Genomic DNA, 20886 nt, shown 5'->3' on the forward strand with positions numbered 1-20886 from the left:
GATTTGAGCAAAACACTGTTAACAGACTTGATTTAATGAATGTAACAGAATACTGCCCAAAACAGCTAAATAATAATCATTCTTCTCAAGCACATATGGAACACTTATAAAAGTACATTATGTACTTTCATAAGTAAAATAGACAACCTAATCTCTATACATTTCAAATTAAAGACACATTTCCGAAAATGCAGGGGTAAAAAAAAATAAATTTTAAATCATTTAGGAACTGAACATAAAAATATGACATCAAAAGTATAGGGATGCAAACTGTTCTGGAGAGAAATTTAATCTTAAAAAACATTAGATGCATTAGAAAAGATCGAAGTCTAAAGCTTAAGAACTTAGACACAAACAGAATAATCATACAAAAAGGAGATAATAAAGATAAAGTAGAATAGAAAAGAACCATACAATAAGAAAAAAAAAAAACTGAAAGGTGGTTTTTGAAGACTAGACAAAACATAACAATATTCTAGCAAGATTAAGAAAAAAAGAGGCCACATAATCAAAACCAAAAAAAAACCACAATTACAGATGTTACAGAGATTAAGAATACAGGGGATATACTTTATACCTATGCATTTAAAAACTTAGCTGAAATGGACTAATTTCAAATGATCAATAATTTACCAAAACGTGACTCAAGAATGGAAAGAAATCTTCACTGTTCCCCTATGAAAGACATTGATCAGTCACTTGAAACCTTCCCAAGAGACTAGATCATTTTTACAGTTGAGTTTTACTAATTTATAAGGTACAGACCATTCTAATATATAAACTTCAAAGAATAGAAAAAAAAGATTATTCTCTAACTCATCCCACGTGGCTTGTTAATACCCAAACCAGTTAAAGACAATACAAATAAAGAAAAATTATAGGCTAATCTTACATAGGAACATAGATGTCAAAATCCTAAATCAATCAATGTTTATTATTATTTTTTTAAAGATAACTAATCATGACCATATTAGGTTTATCTTAGCAAATAAACAATGACTTGATGTTAGAAAAATTTAGAAATTTACCACATTAGCAGATTAGAGAAGAAAAACGGTATGGTTATCTCAGAAAGCATTTGATTAAAACTCAAAATCCATTCAGTTTAAAGGCTCTTGAAAACTTTCCTTGATCTGATATAGGACTCCATCAAAAAACAAATAGCAAAAAAAGCCTGGTAGTAAAAATGTAAAAGCATTTTCCTTAAAAATAAAGGGGGGGGGGGGGTTTATAAGACAAGAACTCCACTTTCAGTACTCCAACATTATAAAGAGATGCTGGTCAGAACAGTTAAGAACCCTCCCACAAAACAAACAAACAAACAAAAAACAGGGAGGGAAGCAAGAATCTGAAAAGTAACAAAATCATTATCTGCAGATATGTATTACAGGCTAAAAAGCCTTTATAGACAAATTATACTGAGTTCAACAGATAACTGGCTACAAGATCAATATACATATTGATTACTATATACATACTATATGTATAAATAGAACAAATACCAATCCTATTTCTAAATACAAGCAAATACAAAACAGGAATTTCGAATGAATATATCACTTAAAACAACAAAAACATTAGATACCAATGACTAAATCTAACCAAAGACGTGCAAAAATTGTGTAAAGATAATTATAGCACTTGATTGAAATATATTAAAGAACATCTCCATAAATGAAGAGAGTCCTTGTTCGTTGATGGACTCAATGCTGTAAAATACAAATTCCACACAAAATGATCTAAGCATCAATGTAATTCCAATCTAGTTTACAAACAGCAAGGACTCTGGAGCCAGGCTGCCTGGTTTCAGCTCCTGATTCTGCCACTTATTCTGTGGTACCAGGGAAACCACTTAATCTGGCTGTTCTTCAATTACTTCATCCATAAAATGGGAATAGTAACAGTACACCTGCTTTAAAAGCTGTCAGGACTACATTAGTTAACAGCGTTCTGTCTAAAGTAAGCATAATATAAATGTCACTAATCTAAATCTCAAAACAGTCGTTCATGGAACTTCCAAAGCTGATTTCAGAATGGATATGTAAGAGCAATGGCACCAGAATACTTCTGAAGCAGAATAAGTAGGTAGATTTTGCTGAACCAGATAGGAGATTTACTAGAAAACTCAGTAATTAAGCTAATGTGGCATTATTAGCAAAGGAGAGTTAGTCAAGTCTAAGAAGCCATGAAACAGATTCAAGCATACATGGAAATCTGATGGATGGGACATTATAAATCCCTCAAGGAGGATAAACTATTCAACAAATAACACTGGGACAATTATACCATTACCTTATAACACAGGCAAAAATGAACACCGGATGGCTTAAGGACATACATGAAAAACAAAATCTGAAAACATTTTTGGGGAAAAAAACCCTGAGATGGAGAAAGTCACAGTTCAAATGTGAATCCAATTATATTTTTTTAAGTTTATTTATTTTGAGACCGAGCAAGTACAAGCAGGGTAGGGACCAAGAGAGAGGGGAGAGAGAGAATCCCAAGCAGGCCCCACACTGTCAGTGCAGAGCCTGATGCGGTGCTTGAACCCACGAACTGTGAGATCATGACCTGAGCTGAAACCAAGAGTTGGATGCTTAACCGACGGAAACCACCCAGGCACCCCAAATATGAACCCAATTAAAATGTAGTATGATTTTACAGTTGATGAAGTCTAAGAAAAAAAAAGGTAATTTCTATTTGCCATTGGAACTTTCTCCTTTTCAGGGCTTGAGTATTATCATTATCTCTATACAATATTTATATAGTCCTAATAATGTAAATATGGTTTATTGTTTAGCTTTCAGAATAAAAAATTTGTCAGGGCACAGACAGTTTGGGTTACAGGACAGAATATAAATGTTCCTAAGCAGAAGTATGGCTGACCAAAGCTGGCAGGCGGAGGGGGAAGAAGAGGTGAAGACCTGGAAATTTGGCTGGTGATAGACACTTGATAGTACATGAAACCAAGGACATGTAGATAACAGAAAGAGGTACAAAAATAGTCATAACTTCACTGGTGGGGAAAAGAGAGGGGTAGTGATTGTAAGTGAGCAAAATACACATCTATCATAAGAGGATGATAACAGATGGTATCTATAGTTATATAAATCAAGAAATAGAGTGATAAGCTTATATACAAATGCTATGCAGACCATCAGAAGAACTAAAAAGCATCAAAAATGCTGGTCTCTGCAGTTCTTTGATATTTCTCCAAAATACTTTTTAACTGGGTCTTACTTTATAAGCACAATATATTTTAAGTTTATTCATTTTGAGAGAGAGTATGTGTGAATGTGCATGAGCAGGGGAGGGGAGGAGGGAAGGAGGGGGAGAGAAAGAGAAAGAGAAAGAGAGAAAGAGAAAGAGAAAGAGAAAGAGAAAGAGAGAGAGAGAGAGAGAGAGAGAGAGAGAGAGACAATCCCAAGCAGGCTCTGTGCTTTTACCGCACAGCCTGACATGGGGCTCAATCCCATGAACCATGAGATCATGACCTGAGCCAAAATTAAGAGTCAGACGCTCAATCGACTGAGCCACCCAGGTGCCATGAGCACATTCTTAATATATTAATATGCACATCAAGAAAAATTAGTAAGCAGTGTTTGAGGATAAATTACAAAATCCTAAAATAAATTAACAAAGGTAAAACAGAATTACCAACAAAGAGGAAGATGTATCATCTTCATTCCAAAGCTTTGTTTGATTAGGATGAAGAAAACTCCTTTCTTCTCATTAATTTTTGCAATATGCTTTATAATTGTTATTACTAAAGAAGTCCTTCATATTTTAAAAAAATGCTTCTGAGAGAGGTGTTGGGGTTGGAAAGAGTGAAAAGAAAACTCTTGCTAATATACTGATTAAAAATTTGCATATATTACTTTGAGAAAAAGCTAAATGCTTAATAAATACTAAATAATGAAATCTTCCACAAGGAAACTGTATAGGTAACCTCAAGAATGAAGTCTTACTCCTTCTGATATGGGCTATTCCTCATGTTTATGTGTACGGAAACAAACATACAAGGAATCTCATGAAAAAGAAAAGGACAAGTGCCTTAAAAAAAGGTAAAAATAAAATTTTAAATAATTAAACAAGTAATGGGTGCCAAGGCCTTACATATTATGGGCATTGTGCTGAGCCCTTTATGCTCAAACTTTATTTTACAGAGGAGGAAAAGGATTTAGGTTATTTAAGTTATCCCAAGTTACAAGGATAAGATAGACGCAGGACCCACCCCAGGCTAACTGCAGGGCCTGTGCTTTAACAATCAAGCTACCCTGCCTCAAAGTGCAGAAAAGAGAGAGAACTCGGAGCTTGCTGGAGATGGTGGGGATCATCATAAAAATCACAGCTAATATTTGAGGGTTTATTAAATGGTAGGACGAAGGTGCTTTAATGTAGTCTCACTAAGTTTAATAGCTGAAGATCTATGAAAGTCACATAAATAATGAGAGGGAAAAGTAAGACTCCAACCTAAGGAGCAGGACTTCCTGGGAGCCCAGCAAGAACTAATAAACAAACCAACAAACCAATAAAAGGCTGTATAATCACTGAAACAAGTCAACAGAAACAACCACCTTTTGATGTGAATAAAGGGCATACATGTAGTCTGGACAAGGTGGGTCTGAAGGACAGTACAACACCCCGATACAGATACCTACCTGGTAAATGGATGTAGATGACTGACACTTGACCTACTACCGAGATTTATAACTTCTACTGTGCAAATGCCTTTGGGGGATTTCAATGTTCTCCATCCCCAGTGGTACTACCTGAATACAAGACACCATCATTTCTTCCCCGGATTATTCCAGTAGTTTCTTGTTCCCCAAATCAAGCAGCATTTTTGCCATTCCTCCTTCCATCCACCCTACAAATCCACAATTTCCCCACAGTAAGTAGCCAACATGGACCTTTTCCAAATGTAAGTCTAGCAATTTCATAGCTCAGCATAGAACTAAATGGCTCCTCACAGCCTTCTGAATAAGATTGAAAATCTATACAGCATGGCTATCACACCTTGCACAACCTCCTGTCTCCTCTCTAAACATTCATCATGCAATCTCTACACTCCAGCCACACCAGACTTCTTTCAGTTCATGCCTACCAGGTTCTCTCTCACCCCTATGCCTCTGAACATGATTTCAATCTCAAATAACATTATCTCCCTCTCCACCCCTTCTGGAGTGGGAGACCCCCTCCACTATGCTCCCATGACACCTTCTTCTGTCACCTGGCTGTTCCTCACCAGGCTATAAATTTGATAAGGGTTTATAGCTTACTGTATCCCTAAAATTAGTGCAGTGCATAGCACTTTTAAAATAAATGAATGGATGATCAAGAGATCTAAGCAGAAGGCGGTATCAGAAGCCCCTAGAATGGATTACTTTGTAAAGAGTGAACAGGAAAGAAGACCTAGCCAAATGATCTAGAAGAAAAAAACAGGGGAAGAGGAGAACAAGGGTAGCTAGATGACCTGAAGCAAGAAACAAAAAGATTATGAACGAAATTTGAGACAATTTGCTGACAAATCCTAAATCCTTTTAGGAAAAGGCAAGATACAAATATCCATGCTGTCACCATTTACTAATTTTTAAGAGTACAGTTGATAAAAAATGAAAATTCTTCTGTAAAGTAACCTAGAATGTAAGACATAGTTATTCCTTTAGTTAATATTTTTTAATTGCTCTATAAGATAGTACTTTAAACCATAGAAGTATGTTTTTATTGCTTTAAAAATATTTAAATACTGGTTCAGACTGAATCTGGGCAGCTAAAAATAATACTTACCATTGCCATATGGAAAAGCACGTGCAGAACGACTATCATAACCAGAGGAATGTCCACTGTTGAAGAAAAATGTATTTTTATGTGTTGCAAATAAGTTCTAAATTTTAACAGTTTGGTGCAAATGCAAAACATCAAGGCAGAATTATGTCTTTCATTTAACTACCATATAATGATAAACCTTAATTCTGTAACTTAACTTTATAATATAAAAACAGGCTTTTAACCTGAAAACATATTAAACCTAATACCCACTTGTAAAAAAATATAGCTTCCTAGTACTTTTAATGTGAACACAATCAATTCAGCTTGATTCCCAAGATAAGAGAAAACTTTGAGACTAACAGAGTACTTGAGACTTTGCTAAAATTTAATCTTAAAAAAAGAAAACAACAGGTTTTGGGGGCACCTGGGTGGCTCAGTCGGTTAAGCATCCGACTTCGGCCCAGGTCATGATCTCACGGTTTGTGAGTTCGAGCCCTGCATCGGGCTCTGTGCTGACAGCTTGGAGCCTGGAGCCTGCTTCAGATTCTGTGTCTCCCTCTCTTTCTGCCCCTCCCCAGCTCATGCTCGCACTCTGTCTCTGTCAAAAATAAATAAACTTAAACAACAGGTTTTAGGGCGCCTGAGTGGCTCAGTCGATTAAGCGTCTGTCTCTTGATTTCAGCTCAGGCCACTGTCTCGAGGTTCATGAGACTGAGTCCTGCAACAGTCTCCATGCTGAACCTGCTTCAGATTCTCTCTCTCCCTCTCTCTCTGCCCCTTCCCCACTTGTACTCTCTCTCAAATAAATAAAACTAAAAAAAAAAAAAAAAAAATTTTAATGATTCAGAAATTCAGCCCCACTGACAGGATAAACAAATAATACTTTTTAACATTTATTGATTGAGAAAAATATTTAACAAGAACGTAATAAAATTAAATCCTTATATTCTCACAATTAAGACTGGGCTTTATCATTTCCTTTTTGAAAATTATGCATGGTTTGATGCTATTGATGTAAAGTTCTCACAATTTTTCTATTAATAGAATTTGGATCATTTTTCAGAAATACACTATTTTCATCAAATTTACTTGGTACTTTAGAGGAAATAGTAATGGCTACCATTTTTTATTGATTTCTATCTGCCAAGAATTGTGCTGATTGTTCTATTCACTCGCTGTTTTAATCTTCACAACTCTATCTAAACACCATTTGGTAAAAGGGGAAACAGTCTCAAAGAACAGTTATGAACCTTGCCTAGCAGCACAAAACTAGGGAATTCTGAAGCCAAACTCTGAGCCAGATCGGAGACTTCCAAAACCTATATTGTTCAACACCATATTGCCATCTATGTAAATAAGTGGCATCTCTGTAAAGAGGTAAATACTCTCTAGTACAGTACTTCTAGTGCTGCAGGGCATAAAAAATAAGGCTACTGCCATGTAGAATGGATCCAATCTTCCTTTGTGAAAGCTGAGTTACTGCAGGCTCATAAAGAATAGGGCAGCTTTTATTATGGTCCCCATTAAGAACTGTCCTTACTTAATCATAAAACAGACGTGCATTATTCATGATTACTAGTCATCTGTAGACACCACAAAAATGACTACAGCCACGTTTTTACCAATCTAGGAATTTCTTTCATCAGTGTGTCATAAATCAAACCAAGATATTTCAAAATACTATCATTTGGTTTTCTCTGTGCTGTGTTGTTACGGGACTATAGGTCCAACGTCTTACATAAAAGTAGCTAACCCAGATCTAGACTCAGGCACTACTTCATGTTTACAAAATTAAATCTCTGAAAATATCGCCAAGATACGTATGTGACTTTTCTGTCAAAAGTCTACAAATGATAAAAAAGTTTTATACTATCCATACTGATTTACCTTTCTATTGTTGGGATAAGAGATGGAGGTGGAGCGCCTGGTGGAGGAGGAAAACCTGAAACATTCAATCATAAGATAAAAAAAGTTAATAGAATGTCCATTTAATGTCAAGTATGAAACAAAGTTGCTGTGTATCACTAAATTTCTCTGGGGACATAACGTGCTTCTCTATGTTATAATGGACAGAAAAAATGAAGCTTAAACTTATAAACAGACTTTTTGAGCAAGAAAACTTTAAATGAACAGTCTGGTCTAATACACAGAGCACAAACTGGGAGTCAGGACACCCGGTCATATTTTCAGCACCACACACAGCCCATTTTGTGAGTATGAGAAAGTTAATCTCAATGCCTTACCTTATCCACATATAAACAGTAGTAGTGTTGCCACCAGATATGTTATACTTGAAATACTTTTGAAGAAAAGCAAATAAAATAGCATTTACCTCTTTCAAAAAATACTTTGTTTTAGATGTATAGAAATTTCCTTAAAATTATAATTTTTAAATAAAATCTTACCAGTAAATATATAAATGCTTAAGGCTGAGAACATCCATCATAAAATATGTTTTAGATAGCACAACCCTGAAGAACTATTTTACAAAGAAGGGCACATAATATAGTTTCTGGATTAGTTTGGAAGGAAAATAATTTGTATCTTTATATCATGAGGTCTGCATTCTCAGTAATTCATAATACCTAAATGAAATACCACAGAATATGGCTAAAAGGGACCTTAACAGTTAATCTACTCTGCACTTGCAAATTCAGATGGTCAATAAAGCATCCCAACAAAAGACTTTAAGATTCTACGACTTATGATACCAATTCCTTCCAAGTTCTAAAACCCTCACTGTCAGGAAATGATCTAAATTACGTGACTTACATCTCTCACACTACAATTCATATGCTGTCCTGAATGACAACAAGAAGCAATCCATCGTCATATACTATCACCCTCTACATATTTGAAAACACTTCCACTAAGCCTCCTTCTTCAGTCATTGATGTAAAAATGAATCCCAGTTCTCTTAACCCTTCTCAAAGTCCATTTAAATCCATTTTCGGCCCTGCTGCAAGTTGTTTCAAATTCACCATGCTCATCTTCACTGCACCCAGTGTCAGGATCTGTAACTTCTCTATTAAACATCTCAGAACAGTGAAGTTTAGCAATTAATGGGAGGAAAAAGCCTATCTTATACACCCTTTCAACCACATTTCTTTTTAAACTAGACACACCAATGGCTCCTTTAGATGACTTCCTGATAAGCCTTTTTCAGCCACATTGATATACAATCAGTGACTCACTATCCCACAACTACATATGCATACTATCCTCTGCTACCTAAACTTCCACGATTTCTGTTTATCAAAGTCATTGTGAATCCAGACCCACCCTTCCGAGCAATGTCATCTCTTCTTTTTATATTCCTTGGCCTTTAATACTGAACTCAGTAAAACACTTGCTATCACATTTGCATCACACTCCAAAAAAATATTTTTAAAAAGGCAACACTGACAAAGTATCAAAAAACAACCCTTGGTCACATACAAACTACTGATCACACCATTACAACAATCAACAATTTAATGACCACCCTAAGAACAACCATCTGACCAGTTGTCAATCTACCTAATTGTATGGTTCAGAACGTATTTTCTCACGATACTGAGTTATGCCAGCAGGGTAAAAAAATCAGAAACCATGAAAAAGTCAAGATAAATGATCCTTCTCTTCTCTTTGCAGTTGCTTTAGCATATAAAAAATTCATTGGTCTGAAAAAACTTTTTCATACAAATATTTTTTTATATCCCATACTGTTTTCTTCAACAAATTGATATGGTGAGAATTTTCTCAGACTATTTCTACAAAAAGTGGGTAAGACAGGTATAAGAAAACTAAATATCTTAATCAAAACTGGAATGAAGCAAAGGCAGAGCTGAAAATAGGACCTTGAAATCCCAATAGCCTATTCCACAGTCTAACCACATCGACACTGTCCCTCCTGGAACTATAAGCTTGAAATTTCATGTTTATTAACAATGATGGAGAAAACATGAAAAAAGTTTTACCTGGAGGTGGTACAGTTATTGGAATACCTAAAAAACAAGTGATGAAATTTAATATAGTAATTGGATTTTATAACCTGTTATGTATTTATGCCATCACCAAAAAAAACCTTTGAAATAAACCCCTCGCCTCATTTTCCTGGCTTATTCACTCAAAAGAAGCATTCTGTTTTCTTGCAGACGACCAACAATTCCAGTATAACATCCGACTTCCTGATGAAACCCCAGTCTAACAACTTGGTAACAAGATTTCCCCCACTAGGTGTAATCACAAAGTTAGACATCAGTTAAAAAAGCACACTTGTGCATTTTTTGTGCACAAACATCAAACTCCATGAAATTAACACTAAGTTTGATAATCAACATCTGATCTTGTTATTTTAATAGAAAAATTGATCAACAGGCTCTTTAATACTGTACTTAATACGAGATAACTCTGAAGATGATGAATATTCACTTTAGTAAAGCTTTGTGGGACCTTCAAATGTTGCTGTGGATTGTTTTACTGCTGTTGACAGGATTGGGGAAAGGTTATTATTTCCTTTGATATGTGGGAGTAGAAAAGGGGGATATAGCCAATTCATATAGATGTGTGTGTGTGTGTGTGTGTGTGTGTGTGTGTGTGTGTGTGTGTGTAGATATATACACACACGCACACACACACCCCCAGGGCACATTAAGATAAATGTGGACAATTTACTTCTATAGGAGTCAGTATATACTAATCTGAATGACTCTCATTCATTTGCACATTATAAACTTTAAGAAATAAACTATGCATAAATAAACATTCCTAATTTACACTGGTCAAATGTGCCCTTAAATCCTAATGTAAAACTTATGTGGCATACAAATTCTATTTTTTGTATGAAGAATAATGACATTTCTAATTAGGAAAATAGAAAAATTTTTCATGAAAAATTTTATACCATAATTTCAACAGTCAGAATGGTTTACTAAATCCTATCTTAAAAACTGCATCAAAATTCGTCCAAAAGAGGGAGCGGGGGGATGTCAAATTCATTAATTAAATGCATGGGGAAAAATAATGAAAACAATCACTTTCAAATGTTTTCTTGTCGATGGAAACATCTGCTAATGATTTAAATTTTTTCCGCACATGCTTTACCAGAATGAGAGGTTTATATAAAAAAAAATCTAAAGGTAGCCAGAGGCCTTAAAATGGAGAATGAAGCACCTGATTTAATTGCCCACACATTAAAGGATATGCTAAACTTACAAAACCAACAAGACTGAAAAAGATATATAAAAGACATGTAAGCCGTTATGTTTCGAAAATTGTTAGAACTCCAAATGTCTACTAACTTCATCTACACCTCATGGCAATTCTGGTCCATCCTGAAGTTACCTTGCTGCTTCCTACATTACTAACAGAATCCAGCAAACAATACAAGCTAGCAGAGTCCCAGACACCATACTAAATGGGAAAAGTAAGAAAGGCAGAGCATATTAAGTGTTCTCAATATCCATTATTACCTGATTTTCTTTAGAACAGTATGAAGTCTTCAGAGCACTGTTTAACTTCACTATGTGGCCTAGTTTTTACATTGAACTACATGATTGCTTTCTTAGGGGTACAGTAGTCCCTCCTCAGCCATGCTTTCCAGTCTCAGCCACAGTCAACCACGTCTGGAAGCAGGTGATTCTCCTTCTGACATACTGTCTGAAGGTCAATAGTAGCCTAATGCTATGTATGTCACAGTGCCTATGCCATTCACCTCACTTCATCTCATGACGCAGGCATTGTATCATCTCACATCATCACGAGAAAGGTAAGCACAATACAGTAAGATATTTTGAGAGGGAGAGATCACATTCAAATAACATTTTACAGTATATTATTACAACTGTTCTACTTTATTATTGTTGTTAATCTCTTGCTGTGTCTAATTTCTATATTAAGCTTTATCACAGGCATGTAAAAGTGGGGAAAAAACACGGAAGATATAGGGTTCAGTACTATCTACCATTTCAGGTACTCACTGGGGGTCCTGGACCCTTGCAGATAAGGGGACGGCTACTGTATAAGACAAAGAAAAAAACTGTATGCCAACTAGGCAAAGAATTCTGTAATCCTACTAAACTACTTAAATGGATACATGAGCAACATGCATCACTTTGGCTAACACTCACTACAATGTACTAAAATGTGAATTCATGCAAAATAACTAAGAAATTACTAGTCAGCCCTCTCAAAATTTAGAATTTGAAAACATCAAAGTTGTCAAATTTTCATAAAACATAAAGATAAAAGTTATAAACAAATTATTAATTATGCTATGAAGGTTGTTAAAATTAGTCTTTTTTTCTAATGTTTGAGAGAGAGGGGCGCCTGGGTGGCTCAGTCGGTTAAGCATCTGACTTCAGTTCAGGTCATGATCTCACAGTCCGTGAGTTCGAGCCCCGCGTCAGGCTCTGTGTTGACAGCTCAGAGCCTGGAGCCTGCTTCGGATTCTGTGTCTTCCTCTCTCTCTGCCCTTCCCCTGCTCATGCTCTGTCTCTGTCTGTCTCAAAAATAAATAAAAACATTAAAAAAATCGAATATTTGAGAGAGAGAGAGAGAGAGAGAGAAAACACGAGTGGGGGAGGGGCAACGAGAGAGGGGGACAGAGGATCCTAAGCAGGCTCTGCATTGACAGCAGCGAGCCCAATGTGGGGCTCAAACTCACGAACCGTGAGATCATGACCTGAACCAAAATGGGACTCTCAACCGACTGAGCCACTCAGGTGCCCCAAATTACAATCTGCTTTAATTTTAATCTTTCTATAATAGTATCATAGGGCGGGCTTTTAAACAATCAACTGTAAAGAATTAAGAACAAAAAGAAAAATCATGCCATATCTATATATAGATATAGATATACGTCTTTCTAGTCAATATCTACTCATCACAATGTTAGTATGAGAACCAGAAAAGGCCCTTGTGAGACCTCTAAGATATTTCAATGCAAATCTTTATTGGTTAATGTTTACTGAACCAGAACCACAAGGTTGATAAAACACAATATAAATCAATTCTTTGGTGTTATCAGATATATTTTCAAAATGCAACTACAAAAGTTTAATATGTGATATAATGTTAGGTCAATAGAATTCTCATATAAAAATCACTATTTAGTATTTGACTTTTGATAACAAGAGAAACAGTAAAGAAAGAGATAACTGGCCTCCAAAATTATTGTCCTCATCTTCAACACTCCCACCTTCCTGGCTACACACACACTACCTAAGCAACAGATATGAATTACACAGGCAAGTATTGTGTTTTACTCTTTCCTTTAACTGTAAAATGAGTATGAAAAAGTTTATTATTTCCCTGGAAAGCCTCGCGTAACAGTAATAAAAGTAAGATTTCTCGTACTGTAGGCCAAAGCTTTTAGAAAACTAATATTCAAGTTCTAATAGGACTGAGTAGATTAGGTTTTGAAACTTTAGTGACCACCAGAAAAACCTGGAGAGTTTGTTAAAACACAGATTGTTGGGTCTTGCCCCTAGAATTTCTGATTCAGTAGGTCTGCAGTATGGCCAGAGAATTTGCATTCCTATCAAGGAAATGATGATGATGCTGAGCAGAGACCATACTCAATGCATCAGATCCTAAACTTCTCTATGGATTGCTGCTCAACAGCTCAATATTCAATACACATGAAATAAATTCCATTCCAAATTTTTATGAAACAAACAGAACATGTGACGCTTTGAAGTAAAATAATATAGCTGTAGGACAGCCTATACGATCTAGCATCCTCAAAAGAAAGAGAATCGAATATGTTTTCCTGTAATGCGTACTCTTCCATGTAAAGCATGGGGGTGGGGATCCTGAAATCCTATTTGGGAATTGAAGAAATTGAGACAAAGAAATAGAAAAGCAGCAGCCCTGTGATACTTATTTAAAGGAATTTACTATATTTTTAGTATTCGCAGAAAATTAATAGAGGCTCTGTACTCAACAACAATAACAATGAAAACTGTGTATGAACTCATTCTCAATGTAGCCCATCATTATTTTTCTAAGGCAGAAAAAAGTTACATGCTAGATAGCCTGACATGGCTTCTAATGATCCCTGCCTCTTGCTGATTTATGCCTTTGTATACATTTGGTATTCATACCCTCCCCTGGGTGTGGACTAGATAAATAATGACTTATTTCTACAAAAAAGATCTAGCAAAAATGACAGGATGTCACTTCTGTGTCTAGGTTAAAAAAGACAGTGACTTCTATTTTGCCGGTATCCTCTACTGTCTTCTCAACATTCATGCTTTCATGAACCAAGTTGCAACAGAGGAAATGAAATGAATCTTGATTTCAACAAAGAGGCGACTGATCTTGAAAGAGTAATTTCTCAGTCAAGCCTTTGAGATGACCATCTCAAAGTCTGTGGCAGACTCTGAAGCAGAGACCCAGCTAAGCTGTCCCCACTCCTAACCCACAATAACTATTTAATAATAAATGTATGTTGTTTGAAGCCACTACTTTCTGAAGTGACTTGCTATTCTGCAACAGCTAACCAATATGTATAACTACCTATCATTTCTCTATTAAGTTCAAGTGAAAGAAAAAAAAAAAAGCACGGCATAATTATGCAAATTAGGCTTCCAAGTTCCCACCAACTTCTAAATTTCATTGGCACTATTATGTTACAAACAGATAAATTTGATCACTTTCCTTAACACTCACTGATTTCTACTTCTAAGTCATCAAGCTTGTAAGTAAATTCCGCACAAAGAAACTGAGTACCTAGAGTCAAGGTTTATAAAAATTTTTAAATATTACCTTCCACACTACATGCTTTTCTATGCATCAGTATTTTTAAGATTATATATACACACACAAATTGTCTACCATCTACCCTGTAAGAAAAGAAACAGATGTAGAATACCATACAACTATTTAACGATTAAAGTAAAACAGTTCATTACAGGGTGCAAAAAAGGATGGAGTAATGTTTTTAAAATTTGTTAAAAGGTGCTATGGTCACAAAACTTAAAGCAACAAAGTTATCAGTCTACACCATACCTAAAAGGTAAACAAGAAAATTTTATGTTAAGTATAAAGTGAACTATTTTATCCTTATTAGGAATACTTAATCCTGTAATTTATAAAATAATCTAAAGCCTACTGAACACAAAAATCCTACATTAGACAAATAAAAATATCTCTGAATAGAAATGTCAGTATTTTTACAAAGGAACTGGTCTCTATAAGCTCCAATATAATCACAAAATGATTGGAAGAGTGGCACAAACAAAAGGCAAATATTAAACCATGATTAAATTCTATAAAATGTAGCATCCACAGTACATTCAAAACGTAACTATTATAAAGGGAACACCCATGAGAAAAAAGGACATTCAAAAATCATCATTGTAGAGAAGGTTTTAATGTCCATGAAGCTTACATTTAAATTAATTGCGCCAGTAATGTTCAAATAAAAAATAATTACAGATAATTAGCATTATTCCCTATTTTTAGTTCACTGAAAATATTAATCGGCTGTTGGGGGTTTTCTAATATAAAAAAAAAACTTAAGAGAAAATGAGTACAGTTCTCAAAAACTTCAAGGAATATATTTTTTTTTTTTTAATTTTTTTTTTTTTTCAACGTTTATTCATTTTTGGGACAGAGAGAGACAGAGCATGAACGGGGGAGGGGCAGAGAGAGAGGGAGACACAGAATCGGAAACAGGCTCCAGGCTCTGAGCCATCAGCCCAGAGCCTGATGCGGGGCTCGAACTCACGGACCGCGAGATCGTGACCTGGCTGAAGTCGGACGCCTAACCGACTGCGCCACCCAGGCGCCCCCAAGGAATATATTTTTAAAGGTACTTCTGGAAAAATTATTTTGGGCAAGCAGCATCAGTTAATAGGCAGATTTACTGTATAAGACCAAAAATCTTACAGAACTATAAAAATTAGCCTAATAAACATATTCATAAAACAGCTTCTCAAAATTGTACCTTCTCAAGGGTACAGATAATATTCACCCAGTACAGGCCAAGCTTTTGCCAAAGCAGCAATTCTTCAAGTGTTATCTGGAGATTCCCAGGGGTCTCTACCCTTCTAAGGAATCTGCAAGGTCAAAACTACTCTCATAAAAATACTAAGACGTTATTTGCCATTTTCATGCTCATTCCCTTACAAGTGTCCAATAAAGTTTTCTAGAGGCTACACAATGTGTGAAACCACAGAAAGATTTAAGGCAGAAACAAACAGAAGAATTCAGCTTTTTTCTATTAAGCCACACAGTAATATTTGCGAAAGTATAGAATAAGGCCACTCTTTGCACTAAATGGTTAGTTTTGTTTTGAAAAAAGTATTTTTCATACAAATGTTGTCTGAATGCTAATATGTAATAGACTTACTAAGAATATTTTTTAAATGATATTTCTCAGTTTTAATTTCTAATACAAAAAACAGATAAACCATGCATAAATAAAAGCTCTTTGCGGGGCTGTATTAAGTTTAAGAGCCACTGTGCTGGAACCAGACTGCTAACAGAAAGCTAATCCAAAATGCAGACCTCAGAAGAAATGCAGCAAGACTCCAGAGGTGAGCTGCCTTTCTCCCTAATTCCCTGTATCATGGCTAACCCAAAATCAAGATATTTAAGGAATTCACACAACTTTTAAGTTCATATAATTCACGGTACTACGTGACTAGTGATACACTAAGGTACTTGACCCCAGTCTTTCGGAATGAATTTAGGAAACCCTTCTTAACTGCAGAACCCTATGCGTTCGTTTTCAAATCTAGATAAACAGGTAAACCTTATATACAATTTTAAAAGCAGGGATGATTTTTCTCTGTGGTCTGAACTAGTTGGACTACAGTATTTCAGTAAAGCAAAAAGCCTTTTTCAACTTAACAGAATTCTACTCCTGAGAGTTTTAATTGTTCTGAAGACTTACAGAACCATAGTCACATGAGCCTTAATTTTGATTAATGTAACAAGAAATGAGTTAAAATGAATCTGCCTTCTTTCAATAAACTCTATTTTCAAAAATGAAGATAACATAGGATGACACTAAAGTTAATCAACATTTAAAATTTTAAATTAAAAGTCTACAATAAAATGTAATATAGTTTGAACATAGTTTAAAAAAATAGTTTACAAACATTAATTAAATTATTTTAAAAACAAGATAAGCCAGACACAGGACAAATACTGTATGATTTCACTTACATAAAGTACCTACAGTAGACAAATTCATAGAGAAAGAAAGAAAGAGAGGCTACCAGGAGCTGGGGTAGGAGGTAAGAGTTATTGTCTACTGAGTACAGTTTTGTTATCAATAATGAAGAAGTTTTAGGTATAGATAGTAGCGATGGTTACACAACACAGTGTATTTAATGCCAGTGAACCATGCACTTATAAATGGTTAGAATAATAAATACTATGTACATTTTACCACAATAAAAAGTACCATAAAAATCAACTGTACTATATAGCATCAATCCTTCCAATGTTACAATTTTTCTTCCAATAAACAAGTACATCACAAGTATATATTCACTAGACTTAACACAAATCAGGAAACACAAAACAGCAAAACCTCAGTTAACTAGATTTACAAAAAAAAAATCTGGTTCCTCAACCTCCCTAACTTCTCTATCCACAAATATATATGCATGCACTTCAACATGAGGGAAATACAAAAAAAAAAAAAAAAAAAAAAGAAAGAAAAAAGAAAATAATAAAAATTAAAAAAAAAGTTTTTCAAAGACATGCTATTGAGGTAAATACACACAATGCCATAAAGAATACAGTTTTCTTGACACAGGTCATGATTCATTTCAACACAGGTAACAAAACAGGCTTTCAAGCAAAACTGCCTACTGGTTCTGCTATTTTCTTTTCTTTTTTTTTTTTAATTTTTTTTTTAATGTTTATTTATTTTTGGGAGAGACAGAGACAGAATGCGAGTGGGTTAGGGGCAGAGAGAGAGGAAGACACAGAATCCGAGGCAGGCTCCAGGCTCCAAGCTGCCAGCACAGAGCCCAACACGGGGCTCGAACCCACGAGCTGTGAGATCATGACCAGAGCCAAAGTCGGTCGCTCAACCGACTGAGCCAACCAGGTACCCCTGGTTCTGCTATTTTCTAGGTACTACTTAAATGCCTTAAACCCCAGTTTCCTGTTCTATAAAATTAGAATAATATCTACTTCAGATGTTGTCAAGAATCATATAGAGTTAATACATGAAATGTGCTCAGAAAAGTGCCATCAATAGTAAGTAAGCATTCAAGAAATATTAGCTATTATTAGCTATTACAAGTGACCCTTAAACAACATGGGTTTGAACTGCACAGGTGCACTTACATGTGGATTTTTTTATAGTACAGACCTATAAATTCATTTTCTCTTCTTTATGATGTTAACATATTCTTTTCTCTAGCTTACTTTACTGTAAGAATATAGTACATAATACATATAACATAAAAAAATATGTGTTGACTGTTTATGTTATGAGTAAGGCTTCCAGTCAACAATGGGCTATCAGTAGAAGTTTCCAGGAGGTCAAGTTATATGCAGATTTTTGACTGCTTAGGAGGTTGGTGCCGATAACCCCGGTATTATTCAAGGGTCAAATGAATTTCTACTATTACTCAGTGAAACCATGAAGCTGTACTAATGCATTTCTGAGAAATGTAACACAATAGAAAGTAGTGGGTGGTTCAATACAAGTAACAGTCTTTCTGAAAGTTAAGATGCTGAATAATCAGTGTTTTCAAGCTACTGTTAGTATGGTAGCATACTTTTTCATGTAAATACGTTTTCATGTAAAAAAGCTAGTCCAAATGTCATGACATTCATTTAGGACCAGAGGTCCCTTACATATTTGCTATACTCTCCCATTCAAAACGTTCTCCACTGTTCTTACAAATCAATTGTGGCAAATATTTTATTGTTACTAACAAGGTTTCACGTATGTTTGTTGATGTGTGTTTCAGGAGGGTAGGAGGCAATACACGTTTCCTTGTCTGCTATTTGACAGTAAAAATCCCTTGAATACATGCGACGTCTATCACCTCATCTTTGTTAAGGAGCCCACTTAATGTGATGAGTCATGCCTGGAAACCTCCAAAAACTGACCATAATTTTTTTTCTTCAAACCAAGGCATTTCTGAGAGTGAACAGAAATAGTTATGCTGAAATAAAAGGTATAAAAGTAAGACCCATTCCAGGGAAATCTGGATATACAGTCACCCTATTTATGAAAAAATCAGCATCTGAAAATATAGGCATAATAAAATGATTACTATCTTTGTCCCATCATATACAGGCCTTTAAAACTTTAAAACTTCTGCATTTCAAAACAAATGTTAACAAAGAAAACATTAAAATACGTTTAAAGTTTCAAGGGATATTTTTTCCTTTCTTCCTTTAGTATTTCTCCAGAAAATCCAAGGTTTCTCTAAGAAAAATGGAGTAATTTTTAAGGCAAACATGAAAAGACTCCTGGGCCACAGGTTTCTTCCATTAACTGCTTTTAATTCTTAAGGTGATCTAAATTACAGTGAGCTCTATAGAATGTACTCTAATCATGTGGTTCTGTGGTAAATGGTAACTGAAAATGTGGCTTTAATCAAGGCCAATATTCAGTTGGTATACATCCATGTAGCCATACTGTTATTGAAAGCTAGTACCCACTCTGACTGATAAGTGGCTGACTGTATCAACTGTCAATCTGAAAATCTCTCTGGTGTTATGGATACATAAGCACATTAACTCAATCAGCTATCTTATTTAAGGAATGTCAAGTATACAAAAGATCTTTGTGATTAGCATTGCTGAGAAACACAGGTGGAAATGTGAGCTATGTTCTCTCCCAACAGCTCATGAGCTGGTACAATTAAATAGTAATTCAGATAGTCTCAATTTACAAATATTTGGTTTTAGTATCAATTGGTATCTCCCAGCCACCAGCAAATATACCAGTTAGGTACTGCTTTAACAAGCATCAGAATTCATCTAAATTAGTATTCTTAAATGCTGACAGGACAGCATGGCAATTCTAAGAATAAGCCATCAAAGGAAATCCAGACAGGTGTTTAAAATATGGAAAGCATGTAGCTGAAAATTAACATTAAAGGCATACCTCATTTTACTGCACCCACTTTACAGCACTCCGTAGTTACCGTGCTTTTGTTTTTAACAAACTGAAGGCCTGTGGCAACACTGCATCAGCAAGTCTACTAGAGTCCTTTCCCAATAGTGTTTGCACATTTCACGTCTCTGTGTCACATTTAAGGTAACTGTCGCAATATTTCAAACTTTTCATTATTTTATTTGTTATGGCCATTTGTGATCAATGATCTTTTGATGTTACTGTTTTAACTGTTTTGGGTCACCACAAACCTCAATCACATATAAGATGGCAAACTTAAACGATAAATGTTGTTTGTGTTCTCTCTCTCTCCTTCTCCCCTGAGACACAACAATAATGAAATTTGGCCAGTTAATAGCCCTACAATGGCCTTGAAATGTTCAAGTGAAAGGAAGAGTTATAGGTCTCTCACTTTAAATCAAAAGCTAGAAATGATTAAGCTTAGTGAGGAAGGCATGCCAAAAGCTGATAGGCCTCTTGTGCCAGTCAAGTTGTGAATGCAAAGGAAAAGTTCTTGAAAGAAATTAAAAGTGCTACTCCAGTGAACACAGACTGATAAGAAAGCAAACTAGCCTTACTGCCAATATGGAGAAACTCTGAGTGGTCTGGATAGAAGACCAAACCAGCCACAACATTCCCTTAAGCCAAAGGCTAATCCAGGGCAAAGCCCTTATAACTTTCTTCAATTCTGTAAAGGTTGACAGAGGTGAGGAAGCTGCAAGAAAAAAGTTCAAAGCTAACAGAGGTTGGTTCGTGAGGTTTAAGGAAAGAAGCCACCTCTGTAACGTAAAGTGCAAGGCAAGGCAGCAAGTGCTGATACAGAAGCTGCAGCAAGTTACCCAGAAGGTCTCACTCAGATAATTCATAAAGGTGGCTACACTGAACAGATTTGCAATGTAGATAAAACAGCCTCCTATTAGAAGAAGATGCCATCTGGGACTTCCACAACTCAAGAAAAGTCAAGGCCTGGCTTCAAAGTTTCAAAGGACAGGCTGACTCTTTTCTTGTTAGGGGCTAATGCAGCTGGT

General features: G+C 35.4%; 1 protein-coding gene across 30 annotated transcripts in view; it reads right to left on the bottom strand.

Moving 5' to 3' along the window:
• Nucleotides 1-20886, bottom strand: part of FIP1L1 (factor interacting with PAPOLA and CPSF1) — an 82712-nt gene that overhangs the window by 13525 nt on the left and 48301 nt on the right. For 16 of the 30 annotated variants that reach the window (XM_045474045.1, XM_045474055.1, XM_045474049.1 and 13 more), the window contains 2 exons: nt 7660-7714; nt 5791-5846 (listed from right to left, as the gene is read on the bottom strand). In XM_045474045.1, the coding sequence (XP_045330001.1) occupies nt 5791-5846; nt 7660-7714 (111 nt within the window). Of the gene's footprint in view, nt 1-5790; nt 5847-7659; nt 7715-9731; nt 9759-20886 lie in introns of all 30 variants that reach the window. The other 14 variants (XM_045474038.1, XM_045474042.1, XM_045474051.1 and 11 more) reach the window with 1 other exon arrangement.

The sequence above is a fragment of the Leopardus geoffroyi genome, chromosome B1, assembly GCF_018350155.1.
Source record: "Leopardus geoffroyi isolate Oge1 chromosome B1, O.geoffroyi_Oge1_pat1.0, whole genome shotgun sequence".
Taxonomy (NCBI): Eukaryota; Metazoa; Chordata; class Mammalia; order Carnivora; family Felidae; genus Leopardus; species Leopardus geoffroyi.